A 17,558-nucleotide genomic window follows, 5' to 3' on the forward strand; every position below is an offset into this window, starting at 1 on the left:
AGGCAAATTCCAATTTCTGTTTAGACTTGTGTGCGCTTTGCTCATAGAGTAGTTGTAATCATACTTTGTTTGCAGCTACTTGGGCCGTGCCCAAGAATATGTCATGCACAAGTGGCAGGACATCACAAGTACTCTGGTGACCCAGTCAACAATTGATGGAGGTAGGGACAGAAGGAGAAAAGGTAAATGCGTGTCTGGAGGTCAGACTTTAGAGGGATCTGAAGAAGTAGCTTTTGTTAATCACCTCAATGATGTAAGGGTACTTAATCAAATAAGTGTATGCCTTCACAAGTTTTTCCTACTAGTATAAAAATGTTTTGGGCAAGTTTAAAACTATTCCTTCAGAGTTCCAGCCAATACACAAATAAATCCCAACATGGCAGGAATTAGCATCTTGCTGAAACAGCGATAGATCAGGAATAATTTTTTTAACAGCTGTCGATGGACACAGTCTTCTAAAGGTTTAGTGGAGACCCTGAATTGTCGTATAACTCGTGCAGTTTCTGCCTTCAAGTGAATGCAGCAACGTTATTGGTGGAGTTGCAGGACATCGCTCAGCCTATTGCTCATGCATCAACCTAGATTCCGATCTTTCCAGACCCTGGAAAGAACAGCAGCTGTGTTATATTGGAAATGTGAGCACAAATTGCATTTTCTGTACATACTGCTATAAAACTGAAGGCCAATCAATGCATTGTCTGGCTCTTTGAAAGTGCTATAAAATTAGCTATTCTCCCTTTTCAACATTCTCCAAAGTCCTGAAATGAATTCTTCTTCAGCTATTCATTCAATTCCCTTTAAAAAGAATGTGATTTAATCTATTCTTAAACTATAAGAGCATAAAATATAGGAGTGTAATTAGGCCATTTGGCCCATCAAACCTGCTCTGCCATTCCATCCTGGCTCATTTATTATCCCTCTCTACCTTGTTCTCCTGCCTTCTCACTGTAATCATTAGCACCCTTACTAATCAAGAACCTCTGCCTTAAATATACCCAGTGACTTGTCTTCCACAGCCATCTACAGCAATGAAGTCCACAGATTCACGACCCTCTGGCTAAAGAAATTCCTCTTCATCTCAGTTCTAAATTGACGTTCCTCTATTCTCAGGCTGTGCCCTCTGCTCCTTGACTCCCCACTAAAGGAAACATCTTCTCCACTTCCACTCTATCTCAGCCTTTCACTATTCAATAGGTTTCAATGAGATCCTTCCACATTCTTCTAAACTCCAGTGAGTACAGGACCGGAGCCATCTGACACTCCTCATCCAGTACTGTGCTAAAGTCTTATGCATGTATAAAAAAATTGGTAAAGCAAAGGTGCTTTCAAAAATATTGTAATGAAAAGTTTCTAAACATCAAAAAAAATTATATAAAGAGCAGTGAGCAGTAAGAAAAGCACTACAAATCAAAATTTGGTGTGACTACCCTTATCGTTTAAAACTGCATCAATTCTCCTAACTTCAGTGTTGTGCAGTCTTAAAAGAAAATCGGTTGGTAGGTTTATCCAAGCATCTTGGAGAACTTGCCACAGTTCTTCCACAGACTTCGGCTGCCTTGCTTACTTCTGTCTCTCCAAGTAATCGCAGACAGCCTCGATGATGTTAAGATCAGGGATATGTGGAGGCCACAACACCATCTGAAACCATATTAGAAAAAAACCGAGGGGGCTTTTGGACAGTACTCGACATTAACCTTTCTCATTCATGGAATCATTCCCGTGACCCTCCTCTGGACACTGTCTAATATCAACATGTCGTTTCTTCAATAAGGGGCCCCAAACGACTCAGAATGCTCCAAGTGCAGTCAGACCAATGCCTCTGCATTACATCCTTCCTTTTGTAATCTAGTCCACTCGAAATGAATATAAACATTGCATTTGCCCTCCTTACACCCTCTTAGACTGCTTTTATTTGTTAAATTAAAAAAAATCAAGTTTTAAATACCTTTACAGAAACGTATATATGTATTCTTTATCCCTGAATGTTTCATTCTTCTGAGATCTTCTCAAAACTCCAATTGCTAATACTGTTTCTCTCCACTGCAGTAATCTAAATAGAACAAACTGATGCATTTGGATATTTAAGATCTTCCCTCCGGGCCATTCTGACTACCACTGCAATATGTTTCTGTTTCATGTTCATCAGATGATTACAACTTCCTCAATGAGCAGCTGGTGGGAGAAATTAACACAGCGAGATGGAAGGCTTGTGAAACTAAGTTTATGCAGCTAAATTCAGTTACAAGTGCCAGCATTCATCTGACTTCCGCTTAGCTTCACTGACCAAAATATAAATGGAAAAACCAAGGAAAATTTCCCCATTTTGAAATGTTCAAGGAAAAATTCCCAGGTCATACAAGGAACTTAAAAAAAAACCCTTCTCTCTTTCTGAATTAAATGATGTAATATGCACGCTAACAAAACAATAAAGAATCTTAAATTATTTTAGCAGTAAGCAAAGAATGGAGAGCGTGGTATTGTCATACAGACTATCATTTCACCTTTTCTACAGTTCATTTTACTCCGCCCATTTCCCTCTGCCGCCCATGTATACCTCTACACTATAATGGATACCACTCACCCCAGTTAGTGTCTTTCCATTCACAACAGATATTCTTTCTTTTCTTTTAAATCTTTTTATTAATTATTATTGAAAATCAACAACAGAGAAAAATACATCAAAATAATCAGGATAACATATCCATATGTAGAGTTAAACTATCAACTGGGCTAAACAGTATATCAATAATAGTCAAAAAACAAAGTATTAAAGCTTTTTTTTAATGGAAAAAAGAAAGAAAAAAAAAGAACTCCTACTAACTAAAACAGAGAAAACCCCTAATAACTAAAAAAAAGGGGGGAAAAAACCCATTTGGAGCACAAACCCAGAGCTATGCGCCAACCAAATCCATATAACCAAGCATCAGAAAAGGACCACCTGTATTAACTCAAGTCAAATGATAATAACGGGTAAAAGAATGCACCTTTTCTCGAAGTCAAATTTAAGATCAAAAGTTCGACTTCTAATTTTTTCCAAACTAAGACATAGCATCACCTGAGAGAACCATTGTATCAAAGTGGGAGCAGAGGCATCTTTCCATTTTAATAAAATAGCCCTTCTAGCCAATAATGTGACAAATGCAATTATGTATTGGTCAGATATAGAAATATCATGAATATGTTGAGGAATTATACCAAACAAAGTTGTCAATTTATTAGGTTGTAAATTAATTTTTAAAGCTTTAGAGATTGTAGAAAAAATAGATTTCCAAAATTGTTTCAATACAGAACACAACCAAAACATATGTGTCAGTGTAGCTATCTCAGTTTTGCATCTATCACACTGACTATTTACATTAGGAAATATTTTATCTCTCCTTCGTCAAATAATAACGATGTACAATTTTAAATTGAATTAGAGAATGACTGGCACAAATCGAAGAAGAGTTAACCAGCTTCAAAATTCTCAACCAATCCTCTGTTATCAAGGTCATATTAAGCTCTCTTTCCCAATCTTGTTTATTCTTAAGTAAAGGATAATTATCCTGTTGTAATAGTAAATTATAAATTTTCCCAATAAAACCTTTCACTGAAGGGTTCATTTTTAAAATGATGTTTAACAGGTCAGAGTCTTGTATATATGGAAAATTACTTAAATGTTCTTGTAAGAAATGTCTGACCTGAAGATATTGCAAAAAATGTGAATATGAGGGAGAGTATTTAGTTACTAATTTCTCAAAGGACATCAATCGACCTTCTTGAAACAAGTCCATAAAGGAAAAAATTCCTTTATTCCTCCAAAGAGAAAAGGTAGGATCACTAAGTGAAGGTTTAAATAAATAGTTTTGATAAATTAAACTAAAAAGGTTAAATGTTTTAAGATTAAAAAACTTACGAAACTGGTACCAAATCCATAATGATTGATTAATCATAGGATTTATATTTAGACTAGAAATTTTGGCTAATTGTACAGGAAAAGGAGCTCCTAATAATGAAGTTAAATGAAATTGTTTCACAATTTTCAATTCCAAATCAACCCAAGATGGTCGTTCCTTTTTATCGGTCCAATATAACCAAGAACATGCATAACGTATATTAAGTGACCAATAATACATTCTTAAATTAGGCAAAGTAAGACCTCCATCCTTTTTTAATTTTTGTAAGTGACATTTTCCAATTCTTGGTCTTTTATTATCCCAAACAAAAGATGAAATAATAGAGTCAACCTGATCAAAAAACTTCTTAGTTAGAAAAATAGGAATGTTTTGAAATACATATAAAAATTTTGGCAAAATCATCATTTTAACTGCATGAATTCGACCTACTAACGAAAGTGTAAGTGGATTCCATCTAGAAAAAGATTGCTTCATAAAATCCACTAGGGGAACTAAATTAGCTCTATAAAGGTCTCTGTAATTTTTAGTGATGATAATACCTAAATATTTAAAAGAATCCATAACTTTTAGAGGAATATTATCATATATAGAAACAGAATCATTTAAGGGAAATAATTCACTTTTATGCAGGTTTAATTTATATCCTGAAAACAATCCAAATTCATTTAATAATTTCAATAGCTAGGAATAGATTCTTCGGGATTCAAAACATAAACCAAAAGATCATCTGCATAAAGGGAGATCTTATGAATAGTCCCATTTATAGAAATTCCTTGAATATTTTTAGCTTCACAAAGTGCAATAGCCAAGGGTTCCAACATCAAGTTAAATAACAGAGGACTTAATGGACATCCTTGGGTCATACCCCGGGAAAGTTGGAAAAAAGGGGGATCTACAATTATTAGTAGTAACAGTGGCAACAGGGCTTTTATATATCAATCTAATCCATTTACTAAAATTAGTACCAAAGCTAAATTTCTCTAAAACTTTGAATAGATATTTCCATTCAACTCTATTGAATGCCTTTTCAGCATCTAGAGAAACAACACATTGGGGAGTCTTAGAGAGGGATGAGTATATAATATTTAACAATCTCCGAGTATTAGAAAAAGAATAATGGCCTTTTATAAAACCCGTTTGATCCTGAGAAATAATTTTAGCTAGTATATTCTCCATCCGATTAGCCATTATTTTTGAAAGATTCCGGCATCCACATTTAATAATGAAATAGGTCTCTATGAAGCACAATCAGTAGGATCTTTATCTTTCTTAAGAATTAAAGAAATAGAAGCTTCATAAAATGTGGAAGTAACTCTCCTAACAGAAAAGAATCTTTAAGCATTTGCAACATATAAGGAGTAAGCAAACGTTCAAATTTTTCATAAAATCCTACAGTAAAACCATCCAATCCAGGAGCTTTACCAGATTGCATTGAGAGAATAGCTTTTTGAATTTCTTTCAGTAAAAGGAGCATCTAGAATTTGCTGCTCTTCAACAGATATTCCAGGAAAATCAATCTTTTGTAAAAAGGCATACATATTAGAAGGGTCAGCTGGAAACTGAGATTTATGGAGTTCACTGTAATGGTCTTGAAAACTTTTATTAATATCTTCATAATTACAAGCTAAACTACCATCTCCCTTACGAATTTTAAAAATTTGTCTTTTAGCTCTAACTGCTTTAAGTTGAGATGCTAACAGCTTGTTACTTTTATCTCCAAACAAATAAAATTGACTTTTTAATTAAAGCAAATTTCTTCCAATAGGATAAGTTAATAGTAAATTATATTGTGATTGAAGTTCAACCCTTTGTTTAAATAAATCAACATTAGGAGAAACTGCATAAGTATCATCCAGATCTTTAATTAGTTTGGAAATTCTATCTAACTCTATTTTTGCTACAGATATTCTTTCCCAATCTTGATCTCATAGATGCATGAACTCTACTCTACAGCCCACGTACATTCTCTTCTGGCTCAGATTCCAATCCACCCTGATCAAGTGCTTCAAGCAAATCGGAAGCTAGTGTAGGGAAATTTGGATAAAAAATTAATAAACACTGAGGGAGTGATAATATGATCAAAGAGAGGAATAATATGGATATTGGACATTAAGCAGGAATGCAAGGAAGGAAACTGAAGAGGAATTGTAAAGAGAGAATTCACATGTACTGTATATATGGTAAGTGAGCACCATTAATTGAGAGTGCAGAGGACACTTGATGAAAGGAGATAAACAGGTAGGGAAGCAAGTTTATGGGGGTCTGTCCCAATTCACAGACTGGTCAAAAACAAGAAAATGAACTCCTTCAATCCTTTATGTTCACCTCTGGCACCCCAAGATAGCAATTAACAATCTGTTTATTTTTGGCCAGCTCCCTTTCAGGATAAGGCATTTCATTGAACCAACAACTCAAGGAGTAGCCTCCTTAACAGAGCGTAGCAAATTTGATTTATTTTCCAAAGGAGATCTCAAGATTTATTTTGCTTTTTTTGGACCATTCAACAAGACGAAAAGGGTCAAAGATGGCAAATTGGAGAAATAACTCTAGGTATGTAAACCGATGGTGTGTAAACTGCAATGGAATTTCAAGGGCAGGATTGAAAGCATTTTAATTTTTGTGCTGAGATGCTGGATGCTCAGGGTGTTCCAATATATTTCCCAGATAATGAGCACTTAAGTGTTTGAAGATAAGGTCGCAGAGAAAATTAAATTGATTGGATAGATCAGATTTTAGAAAAACTCAAAGAAAACATAAACACAAGGAAATCTTCAGATGCTGGAAATTCAAGTAACACACATAAAAAATGCTGTTGAACACAGCAGGCCAGGCAGCATCTCTAGGAAGAAGTACAGTCGACGTTTCAGGCCGAGACCCTTCGTCAGGACTAATTGAAAGAAGAGATGCTTACTATCTCTTCTTTCAGTTAGTCCTGACGAAGGGTTTTGGCCCGAAACATCGACTGTACCTCTTCCTAGAGATGCTGCCTGGCCTGCTGCGTTCACCAGCATTTTTTATGTGTGTTGCAAAGAAAACATAATTTTGGGAAAAACAGATGACCTCAGTGCAGGGAGGGCCAACCACAGAAAAAAAACCAAAAAAAATCATCCCAATAATTATATGATAATCCCAACATACGTTTTGTTTAACCCCACAATAAGGCTTAAGCTGACAATCTTCTGACTCATAGATGAGGAAGCTACTATTTATCTCATGCTGACAGTACTTTCAATGGAAAACCCTTAAAACATTTGGAGGAACATAGGCAAGAAGACTGCCTTCAAATTCTATTGAATTTATCTATGAATATTGAAAGTGCTCTGCCATTTTATAAAGGCCGTAAAGGAAGAGGGAGTTAATCTGTACAAACACAGAGTCACAAAAAAAAAAGTTTGCCAAAATTGCTTGAACATCTCTTTTGCAGTTCACAACGCCTTTGGGTCCCAAATGAACAATCTCCACCCACCCATTGCAAACTGCATTCAGAGGAATGTCAAAGAAATGATGTGACAGAATGAAAGGGACGGTTCTGTGCAGATACGTCAAGTAAACACGGCACATGCACCCAAGATGATGCCAGCTATGCTAACAATATAGGGTAAGAAGTTGCTTTGAAGGTCTAGCGTATCCAAACTCATGTCGCAGAATGCAATTGATCATTTCCATTAAGGAGGTCTCAACACTGAACCAGAGGCCATATGCACCTGATGCTCCTGAACTGGAGTTGAACATCGTCAGGACCATGTTCAGGGGTTTGGACACAGTCTGTGAGTCTAGTCAAAGCCTGTGGTGCTGTCAGGGGAATGAGGGAAAGGAGATTAGTAACAATCAACTCATTTGGATTGAGGGAGTGGAGAGGGTAAACTGCCAGGGCTGATTAGGTGCATAAGGTAGAAATATTCTAGACTGATTACTGCTAGGCTGGGCAGAGAACCTGGACTATTGAAGGCTTCGGATCTCCGGAGGGCTGTTGGAGGAAGGAGGTGAGAAGGTGCAATGTGGGTGACCAGTCATTGATCAAATTGAATCTGGGGCCTGATGATCTGAGGAATGGGGAGTGCAGTCACAAGGCTGATTAAGCATTGAGGAAGATTGGAATCATTGAGGCGAGGAGGTGCTCAGGGCCATTTACCAGCCTCTCGCTGGCTGCTGGCGGAGGAGGGTGTCTGCGTGTGATGAACTGCCTTTCCCTCTCGCTTGCTGCTCCCAGAGGAAGGTCCCCGCGTTCAAACCATCTCTCTCTCTCCTTTGATCCTGTTGGAGAACGGTGCTGGAGTTCTGGGTCTTGGACAAGGTTTAATCAATGCGGTTTGTGGATTGGACTCTGTATGATGCGTTTCTGGTTTCTGGCTGCTGTTTTTGCTGCTATTTTGGACTTTGAATCGGGGGTCCCGCAGATAACAAACACTGAGCTGAACTGAAATACGCCCGTACTCTTTCAATTTTGTGTCTTATATTCTGTGTTTGCCGCTTGCTTTTTTTGTTGCCATTTGCACAATCTGTTTTTTTTTGTGCATGGAAGGGGGACGGTTGATGTTTTTCTTTGAACAGTTTCCACCGTTTTCTTTGTTTCACTGTGAGGAAGACAAATATCGGGGTTGCGTACTGCATACATATTTTGATAATTAACGTACTTTGAACCATGGGTTGGAAGGGTCCAGTGATGAGAGAGGTTTGTGAGGAACATGGCGTGGGAGGGCGGGAAGAAAGGGTGATGGAGGAGGAAAGGACAGTGGGGTAGAAGTTGGTAAAAGGATGAAGTGGGGTTACTTTACGTGGATTCCAATCCAGTGGCAGTACTATGGGGGGTGAAGACCCAACTGTTGTGAGAGTGAACAGCTAGGGTTTTTTCCTGGGGCAATTTATTCTTCATTTTGCCAAAACACTCAAAAAGGAGTGGTGGAAATATAACTGATAACAATGGTGCTGAGGTCGGGAGGGTTGAGAGCTTCAAGTTCCGAGGAGTGAACATCACCAATAATCTGTCCTGGTCTAACCAGGTTGACAGCATGTCCAAGAAAGCTCAACAGTGCCTCTACTTCCTCAGGAAGCTAAAGACATTTGGCATGACCACTTGGTCACATCGATTTTTAATTGATACACAATAGAAAGCCTCCTATCCAGATGCATCAAGGCCCAGGAGCTGCTCAATCATATCATAACTGCTATGTTAAAGCAAAGGAAGACAAAAATGAACAAACATTCTATAGAATAGACATAGATACTGAATGTGAACACAGCAATGTTACTTCTCCCACAGTCAACCTTGCAAGATTCTCATCACAAACCTCCAAGGCCGCAGTTCACATTATTAATGTTACTACCCCTCAACCATCAGGCTCTTGAACCAGAGGGGATAACTTCACTTGCCCCATCATTGAAATGTTCCCACAACCAGTGGACTCACTTTCAAGGACTCTTCATCTCATAGTCTCTATATTTATTACTATTTATTTATATTTGCATTTGCACAGTTTGTTGTCTTCTGCACTCTGGCTGAATGTCCTAGTTGGGTGGTCTTTCATAGATCCTGTTATAGTTACTATTCTATAGATTTGTTGAGTACCCTCACAAGAAAATAGATGTCAGGGTTGTAAATGGTGATGTACATGAACTTTGGTAACGAAATTTACTTTGAACTTTGAAAGCTAACTGACCACGAAGATGGGAACATCAGCAGCATCGTCATTTTAATTTCAGATTTTCAGCATCTGCATGTTTTTGCTTTTTGACTAAATTCGGTTCAATTGCAAATCATTAGATTCAAAACCATCAGTTGCGACAATGTCGACATAGCTGATTACTTGTGAAACAGGAAACTTCCACAGCAAGTTGTCCTGGAATCAGTTGTGGTATTGGCTCTCAAGACAGGTGAAGAATATCTGAGGAAGGAATTCCATGAATACACCCCTATTACTCATTGATTACTTCCATTTCCAAAGACACTGATTCCATCATATAAGGTGCTACGATTTCTACAGCTTATTCAGTGTGTAGCATGGGGATATATAGGATGAAAACACAGGATCACAGAAGTTGTCTACAATGATGCACATCAGAAGACAACAATTAGAACTGAGAACACAAAAACTTTTCTATGAATTGCTCTCAGGTAATACTTGTCTCAACCAGTTTTCATAGTAAAATGACAAACTGATCATAATTACATGCAAACTCCCAAACTCTTTATCATTACATGATGGCAAATATTGTCATAATTGTTCAAATCATTCAGTCAACAGTCTTGGATTCAGTTAACCAAATCTTGAATTAGAGAAGATTAATGAAAGGAACATGCCAGCCTGGAATTCTGATAAGCTTGGTCTTTACCAGTTCCCATATACTTAAAGTGGATTTATCCAAAATTAAAAAAGGGTCAGATCACCTGAGGGTTGGTTCTGAATTCAGAAAGCAGGATTTTCATCTGTCCTGTTCATTGAGGAACCTGTTTCATAGGAGGGCAGCATAGGAGGCACTGAAAATCATTGGGTGGGAATTCTGCATGCAACTTATTGGAGTATCACACACAAAACGCTAGAGGAACTCAGCAGGTTTGGCAACGTCAATGGAAATGAATAAACAGTCGATGTTTCAGGTCGAGACCCTTCTTCAGGACTGAGAAGGGGAAGATGCCAGAATAAAAAGGCGAGGGAAAGTGGAAAGAGGCTAGCTGGATGGTGATGGGTGAAGCCAGGCAGGTGAGAAAGGTTAAGAGCTAGAAAAGGAGGAATCCGATAGAAGAGGAGAATGGACCATAGGAGAAAGGGAAGGAGGAGGGGACCCAGGGAGAAAGTAACAGGCAGGAGAGAAGAGGTAAAAAAAAAATCAGAGTGGGGAACAGAGGAAGGGGGTGGGGAATGTATTTACCAGGAGAAATCGATATTCATACCCTCAGTTTGAAGGCTACCCAGATGAATATAAGGTGTTGCTCCTCCACCCTGAGTGTGCTTTCATCTTGGCACGACAGGAGGCTATGGACCAACATGTCAGAATGGGTATGGGAGTGGAATTAAAATGTCTGGCCACAAATTAGTCCTGCTTGTGGCAGATGGAGCAGAGGTGCTCAAAGAAGCAGTCCTTCAATTTACGATGGGTCTCCCAATGCAGATGAGGCCTCATTGGGAGCGCGAGATACAATAGACGACCCCAGCAGGTGAAGTGTTGCCTCACCTAGAAGGACTGTTTGGGGCCTTGAATGGAGGTGAGGGAGGAGGTGTAGGGGCAGGACTAGCACTTAGGCCGGTTGCAGGGAAATGCGCCGGGAGGGAGATCACAGGGTTGGGCCAAATGGACAAATGGATTGCGGCGGGAGTGCTCCCTGTGGAAAGCAGAGGGTGGTGGGAGGTAAAGGTATGTTTAGTGGTAGGATCCCTTTGGAGATGGCAGAAGTTGTTGGATGCAGAGGCTGATGGGATGGTAGGCAAGGACAAGAAGAACTCTAACACTGTTAAGGCAGTGGGAAGATGGGGTGAGCGCAAATGTATGGGAAATGGAGAAGATGCAGGTGAGGGCAGCATCAATAATGGAGAGTTAAAGCTGCCCATACACTTCCTCCCTCACCTCCATTCGGGGCCCCCAATAGTCCTTCCAGGTGAGGCAACATTTCACCTCTGAACCTGCTGTGGTCGTCTATTGTGCTCGGAGCTCCCAATGCAGCCTCCTCCACGCTGCTGAGAACCACTGTAATTCGGGGGATTGCTTCATCGGGCACCTCTGCTCCATCTGCCACAAGCAGGCCAGACGTTGTAATTCTGATTCCCCTTCCAACATGTCAGTCCATGGCCTCCTCTTGAACCAAGATGAGGCCACCGTCAGCGTGGAGGAGCAACACCTTATATTCCATCTGGGTAGTCTCCGACCTAATGGCATGAGTATCAAGTTCTCTTTCCGATAAACAACCGTGTTCCCCCCCCCCCACTCTAACCTTTTACCACTTCTTACCTGTCTATTACTTCCCCCTGGGTCCCTTTCTCCTATGGTCCTCCTATCAGATTCCTTCTTCTCCAGCCCTTGCAGTTTCCCACCCACCTAGCTTCACCTTCCAGCTAGCCTCCTTCCCCTCTCCCACCATTTTATTCTGGCATCTTCCCCCTTCTTTCTCAGTCCTAAAGAAGGGGGTCGGCCCAGAATGTCGACTATTTATTCATTTCCATTGATGCTGCCTGACCTGCTGTGTTCCCTCAGCATTTTGTGCATGTTGCTTTGGATTTCCAGTATCTGCAAAATTTCTTGTGTTTATAAATTGGACTATCAGTAGTCTACTCAGCAGCTCAGCCCCATTCCAATATTCCAGTCTATTACAGCTGTTCAGTATCAAAAACCCATTTGTCCATCTTGATTCCAAATCCATTAATATTTTAGCCAACAAAAATCTTTCAATCCCAGTTTTAAATTTTTATTTGAACCTTAGCCACGGCAGTTTTTTTTAAAACATCGTCCAAAATAGGCAAGCTCCAATTTTAAGGTTACTCCCCTTTGTTCTGGCTTCTCCCAGCTGAGGAAATAGTTTCTCTTTATCTGCCCTATTATATCCTTTCATCATCTTAATCATCTCAATTAGATAACCCTTTAATCTTCTACAGCCAAGGAAATATAACCCTAGTGTACAGAAATTGTACTTCACTTTAACCCTTCTAACTCAGCATCTCAATGGTGAATGACAATATTTTAAAAACCTTGCAGATGGTAGAAATATTAAGTATAAAAGGAAAGCGCTAGGAAAACTCAGCTCAGGGAGTATCTGTGGAAAGAGAAACAGAAAACGTTTTAGTTCTGCAGTCCTCTATCAGAATTAGAAAACATGAGAGCTAGAAGTCGGAGAAAAGATGGGGGAAGCACATGTTGACCAAAGGGAATGTCTGTGATAGGATTAGCAAAAACGGCTGAATGGGTGCTGTTACCAGCTTATTTGGATGCTTGGCCTACGTAATGTATTGTTGTGTATATATGTGCCAATGACTGCACAGTACTGTTCATCTCTGCCCACTTACATCGAAAAGAAATGAGGACTAAACTCTTAGCCCCAGTTCTTACGTAGTAATAATGAAAAAGATAAAAGCTAGCAAAACCTGTGCTAGTTTTTCCCCATGACTTCCTCTCCACTACAGTCCCAATATTTAGATAATCAATTATCATAGAGTCAACAGCATTGATGGCAATTACAGCATCTTTTTTGCCCACTCTTTACTTAGTTGCTTCAGAATATTAACAGATATAAGCAACAAGATTGTCTTTATTTGTCATCACCCTTCTTGTCCTAAATTGTAACTGCTTAGAAGAACTGTATATTTTAATGGTGTCTTTAATGTAGAAACTGGCCCAGAAAGTGAAGAGAACAAGAGCACTGGAATGAATCAGCAGAGGTGACCCAAAGGCTGGTGGAACATAGTGCTAGAAGATGCTTTAAAAATAAATTTGGAGATAAATAAATGGATGTGGACAAGTTCTACAGAAAAGGTCTCAGAAATTTATTGACAAACAGAGATAGTGGTAACTGAAAGCTAAGATGATAGGAAGGATGATGCTTCAAAAAGGCAATGGCCAACAATTTTCAATACAATGGACAGGAGAACCAGTGACCATCAGTGAAGCTCCAGTCTTGGATCAGCCTGAAATAATTTTTCAAATCTGAACTCTTTGTAAGATTTCCACTAGAAAGAAAATGGAAAATATTTCTAATGCTCCACTTCAAATTCAATTATTTAATGCCTCAAATATGTATTTAATTCAGATAATCTTCTTCAATGTGAGTTTGATATTTGAGATTTATGAAACCCAGAATATTCACAGCTCACTTCAATATAACAAAGCAAGAATAACGATATTTTGGGGAGGTGGACTCAACAGAAATTTCTTTAACCACATGGCTGAAATTAATTTCGATCTGCTCTTGGAAAACATATGCAGACTGCAAAATTGAGGCCAAAATGGAGCTTGCGCTAAACATCAGAAACACAACAGCAAACAGGTTTCAATACTGTATCAAACATGGAATCCACAGATGCAATCTGTTAATTCAGTGGACAGAAAGAAAGCTCTCGGTAGATAAAATCAAGTCCAAATTGCCACTGAATCAGTAGCCGAGCTTTCCACCTGCCACTGGGTACCAAAGCAACACCATCCTTCTTGACATGAGCTTGAACATAGTGCTGAAATAAAAAAAAACAAAACTGGCAAAATCATATATACCAAAGGACTTCATTTCCACTTACAATTTTATTGGAAATCAATAGTTTGAAGAGATTTGCCTAGAAATTCTAGAAAACTTTCTCTAAGTGGCTCAATGCTGGAATCCTTAGGACTTTGGGCAAACTAACAGGATCCTGGGCGGTTTCAACAGTAAAATTTCCTGCCTGGTAAAGTTTTGGAGGATGGCTTTGGGAATTCAGCAGCCACATACCCAATCAGGTAGCAGTACATTGGAACCCTGTAATTTGAAAGACATGGGATGTGGACAATGGCCTAGCAGTTTGGATGGTGCCTGTCAGGGCCAGTTGATTAGTGTGATGGTGAAATGAAGCTTGGAAATTGTCGACCAGCAGGTTGGAGGTCATGGGTCAGATTGAGTCCTGGGCCTCAGGCAGCTGCAAAATTGGGGGTGAGAAAGGGCGTCATAAAGCAAGAGGAGTTATGTGTGAGGCAACACAGATGAGTGTTTTGACAACTATGTCGTTTTCAGTGTCTAACTGTGTTCACGTGGCACCACAGTCAACATTCCTCTGCAATGCTGGAAAAGGAGTGACGCAAAGCAATGATGTCATAGTGTAGCTCAGCATGGAAAATAGTCAGAGGCACAAGAATGGCCAGTTGAATTTCTGGTCTGATGCAAAATGATTCAAAAATGCCTTAATGTATCTCATTAGGACAGAAAGTCATTTTCAATTGCTTAAAGAAAAATAGAGCGTAAAGCAATAGACATTCTAGGCAGTTATCTTCAAGCTTCTAGAGGAGGAGGTAACAATTTGCCTCAGTAACATCAATTGCTGGAGAACCCAATTTTGGGCATGAAGAGTATTGAATACAATTTGGAAGACTGGAAGCAGAACCCTAAATGTACCCATTTTAGCTGCCGTCTTAATGTTTTTCATACACACACCAATGGTGCAGTGTGAATGGTTCCTCCTCAAACTAACCTGCGTTCTGACAACATTTGATAGGACTGTCTAGATTTCAGGTCTGCACATAGGCTTTGGGAGTGGTTTGTTGAGGTGTCCAGACACGGTAATATTTCACAGTTAACACATTGTAGCAGCTTAATTTTGGCACTGAATAGATACAATTATGTATTCCATTGGTCAAAAGAAAGGCAGGGCAGTAGAGTTCAAGGAAAGAACTTCATTTGTATAATAGCAGTTCTATTCTCAAGACGCCCCAAAATACTTTATAGCCAATTAATTATTTCTGAAATACCATCATCATTTGGAGAGCAGTCATTAGTGCGTGCAAATACTGAGCTACTCTGGCACTGTAACCAAGTCAAGAGGCACATTGCCAGGATATCCCACAGGCAGCAATACGATTAAAAGAAAAATCAATCTCTGTTTTAATGTTACAGGAGAGAGAGAAATGTTATCAGGGCACTAGAACTCGCTTTTCCAAAGAGTCTGCTAATGTCTACCTAGAAGTCTTAAGCTAATAATTCAGCTGTAACACAGTTGTGCAACCCCCAATTATTACTATGCTATTGTTGTGCCTTCAGCAAACAATCTCCTGAATCAAAGGATATCCTGAGTAAAAAAGGATACAGCAAGATATAGATGATTTGGAGATATGGGTGGAGAAATGGCACATAGATTTCATCCAGACCAGTGTGAGCTGTTGCAAATTTGGCAGGTCCAAATTTAAGGGGAAATATCAGGACACTTAGGAGCATTGATGTATAGAGGGATCTTGGGGAGCAAGTCCATTGGTCCCTGAAAGTGGGAACATGAATAAATAAGATGCCTGGCTTCCTCAATTAGGACACTCAGTTTGTGTTGGGCACATGGCCAAGTGGTTAAGGTGTTCGCCTAGTGATCTGATGGTCGCTAGTGGCAGTGTGTTTGTGTCTTTGAGCAAGGCACTTAACCACACATTGCTCTAGTGTCTGTGCGAAGAGTGGTGCCCCACACAGACTTCCAATCTGCGCCTTGTAAGGCATGAAAATGCCCGACGCAGGCCTCTCATGGTCTGAGTTGACGTTTCCTCCCTCCCTACTGTATAAGTGTCAGCATGTCACATTACAGCTCAGTGAGGTTTGGCTACTTTTGCTGTATTGAGGGTGGAAAGATGACTAGAATGTACTGTCAGCAGAACTGGTAGAAGCAGATATGTGATGTTTACAGGGCATTTAGACGGGCATCTGAACAACCAAATGGATCACTTGCAGGTAGATGGGATTAGTTTAACTTGGTATCATGGGCAGCACAAACATCATAGGTCAAGGGGCCAGTTTGTGAGTTGTATTTTTCTATGTTTTATGAATCAGAACTGAGAATGCTACCTCTTAATCAAAGTAAAACACATGGGGTTTGAATTTATCATTTTATCATTTAAAAAATTATCATACACAGGTGGCAAAACATTTTATAGGCTCCTTCTATGGTATAAACTTAATGGATCTTCAACGAAGTTAAGCTCAGATCAACTCACGAATGTAGAAAACGAACACCAGGAGACAGTGACACAAAAATTACCAAAACAATTATGATCTGTGTTTGCACTAATTGGGTGCTAGTCAAATTACAATTTAAAATAATGATTTAAAAACACTCATGCACCCAAATGCACATGCTATTCTCACGTTGGTATGGTGTGCTAACGAATGTTTTGGTCACATTCTGAAGAAGGGTCTCAGCCCGAAACCTCGTACTGTTTACTCATTTCCATAGATGCTGCCTGACCGGCTGAGTTCCTCCACCATTTTGAATGTGTTGCTATGGTTTCCCCATTGCCAATTTCAATTGCATCCGAGGCTTAATCAGATTCTAGTGTTTGAAAAGTATCACAGAGGCCTTGTTTAAACCAGATTTAAGCACATCGGGAGGTGGGGAGGGGTTTGGACATCATTTACCCAACCAGGGATTACACTGAAGTTGGGAAAAGGGTATAGTAAGGAGCGATGAATGTTAGTGGTGGTCAGGGGTGAAATAGAGATAAATGGAATAAACAGAGCTCGTGCTAAGATTGTGGATGAAGTCGAAATCTTGAAGTGCTGGGGAGGTGGGCCACACTGGGACACAGAAAGAGCCAAGAATTGTTGTAGTGTTCAGGTCAATGGCATGGGTACAGGATTGAACATCAAGAACCACGTCATCAGAAGATCCAAGGGATCCAGCGGTAAAATGATTGAGGTTTGGGCCTTCACCCTCAGAGGTGAGAGGGTATGGTTAATCATGAAAGACATGACGTGCTGACGGGAGGTGAGATGCTATTGTGGAGACCAGATAAGTTAAATAACGTACTTAGCTTTCTGGAGCCCTTGTCCACCTCTGAAAACATGTTGACCCCAGAATGCCTACAAGTAGTTATTCATTTCTCAGGCAATTCAAAGGCACAGAGATGACTCATGCCAGGAATACACCAAGCTGATTTCACTGGATAACAAAGATTTTGCTTCCTGAATACTTTAGGGTGTATATTTTGGATTTTTTTTTACTGATTATGAAAATCACCACAAAATTT

At 39.5% G+C, this 17,558-nt stretch overlaps 1 protein-coding gene across 2 annotated transcripts in view; it reads right to left on the bottom strand.

Annotated features, from left to right (window-relative positions):
• Positions 1 to 17,558, bottom strand: part of srgap2 (SLIT-ROBO Rho GTPase activating protein 2) — a 198,567-nt gene that overhangs the window by 89,607 nt on the left and 91,402 nt on the right. The window contains exon 1 of one of the 2 annotated variants that reach the window (XM_063065455.1): positions 1,946 to 2,084. The exons of the other annotated variant lie outside the window; for it this stretch is intronic. Coding sequence (XP_062921525.1) covers positions 1,946 to 1,991 — 46 coding nt within the window. The 5' untranslated portion in view covers positions 1,992 to 2,084. Of the gene's footprint in view, positions 1 to 1,945; positions 2,085 to 17,558 lie in introns of those variants that run through there. 2 annotated transcript variants of the gene reach the window in all.

Source organism: Mobula hypostoma, chromosome 13, assembly GCF_963921235.1.
Source record: "Mobula hypostoma chromosome 13, sMobHyp1.1, whole genome shotgun sequence".
Lineage (NCBI taxonomy): Eukaryota > Metazoa > Chordata > Chondrichthyes > Myliobatiformes > Myliobatidae > Mobula > Mobula hypostoma.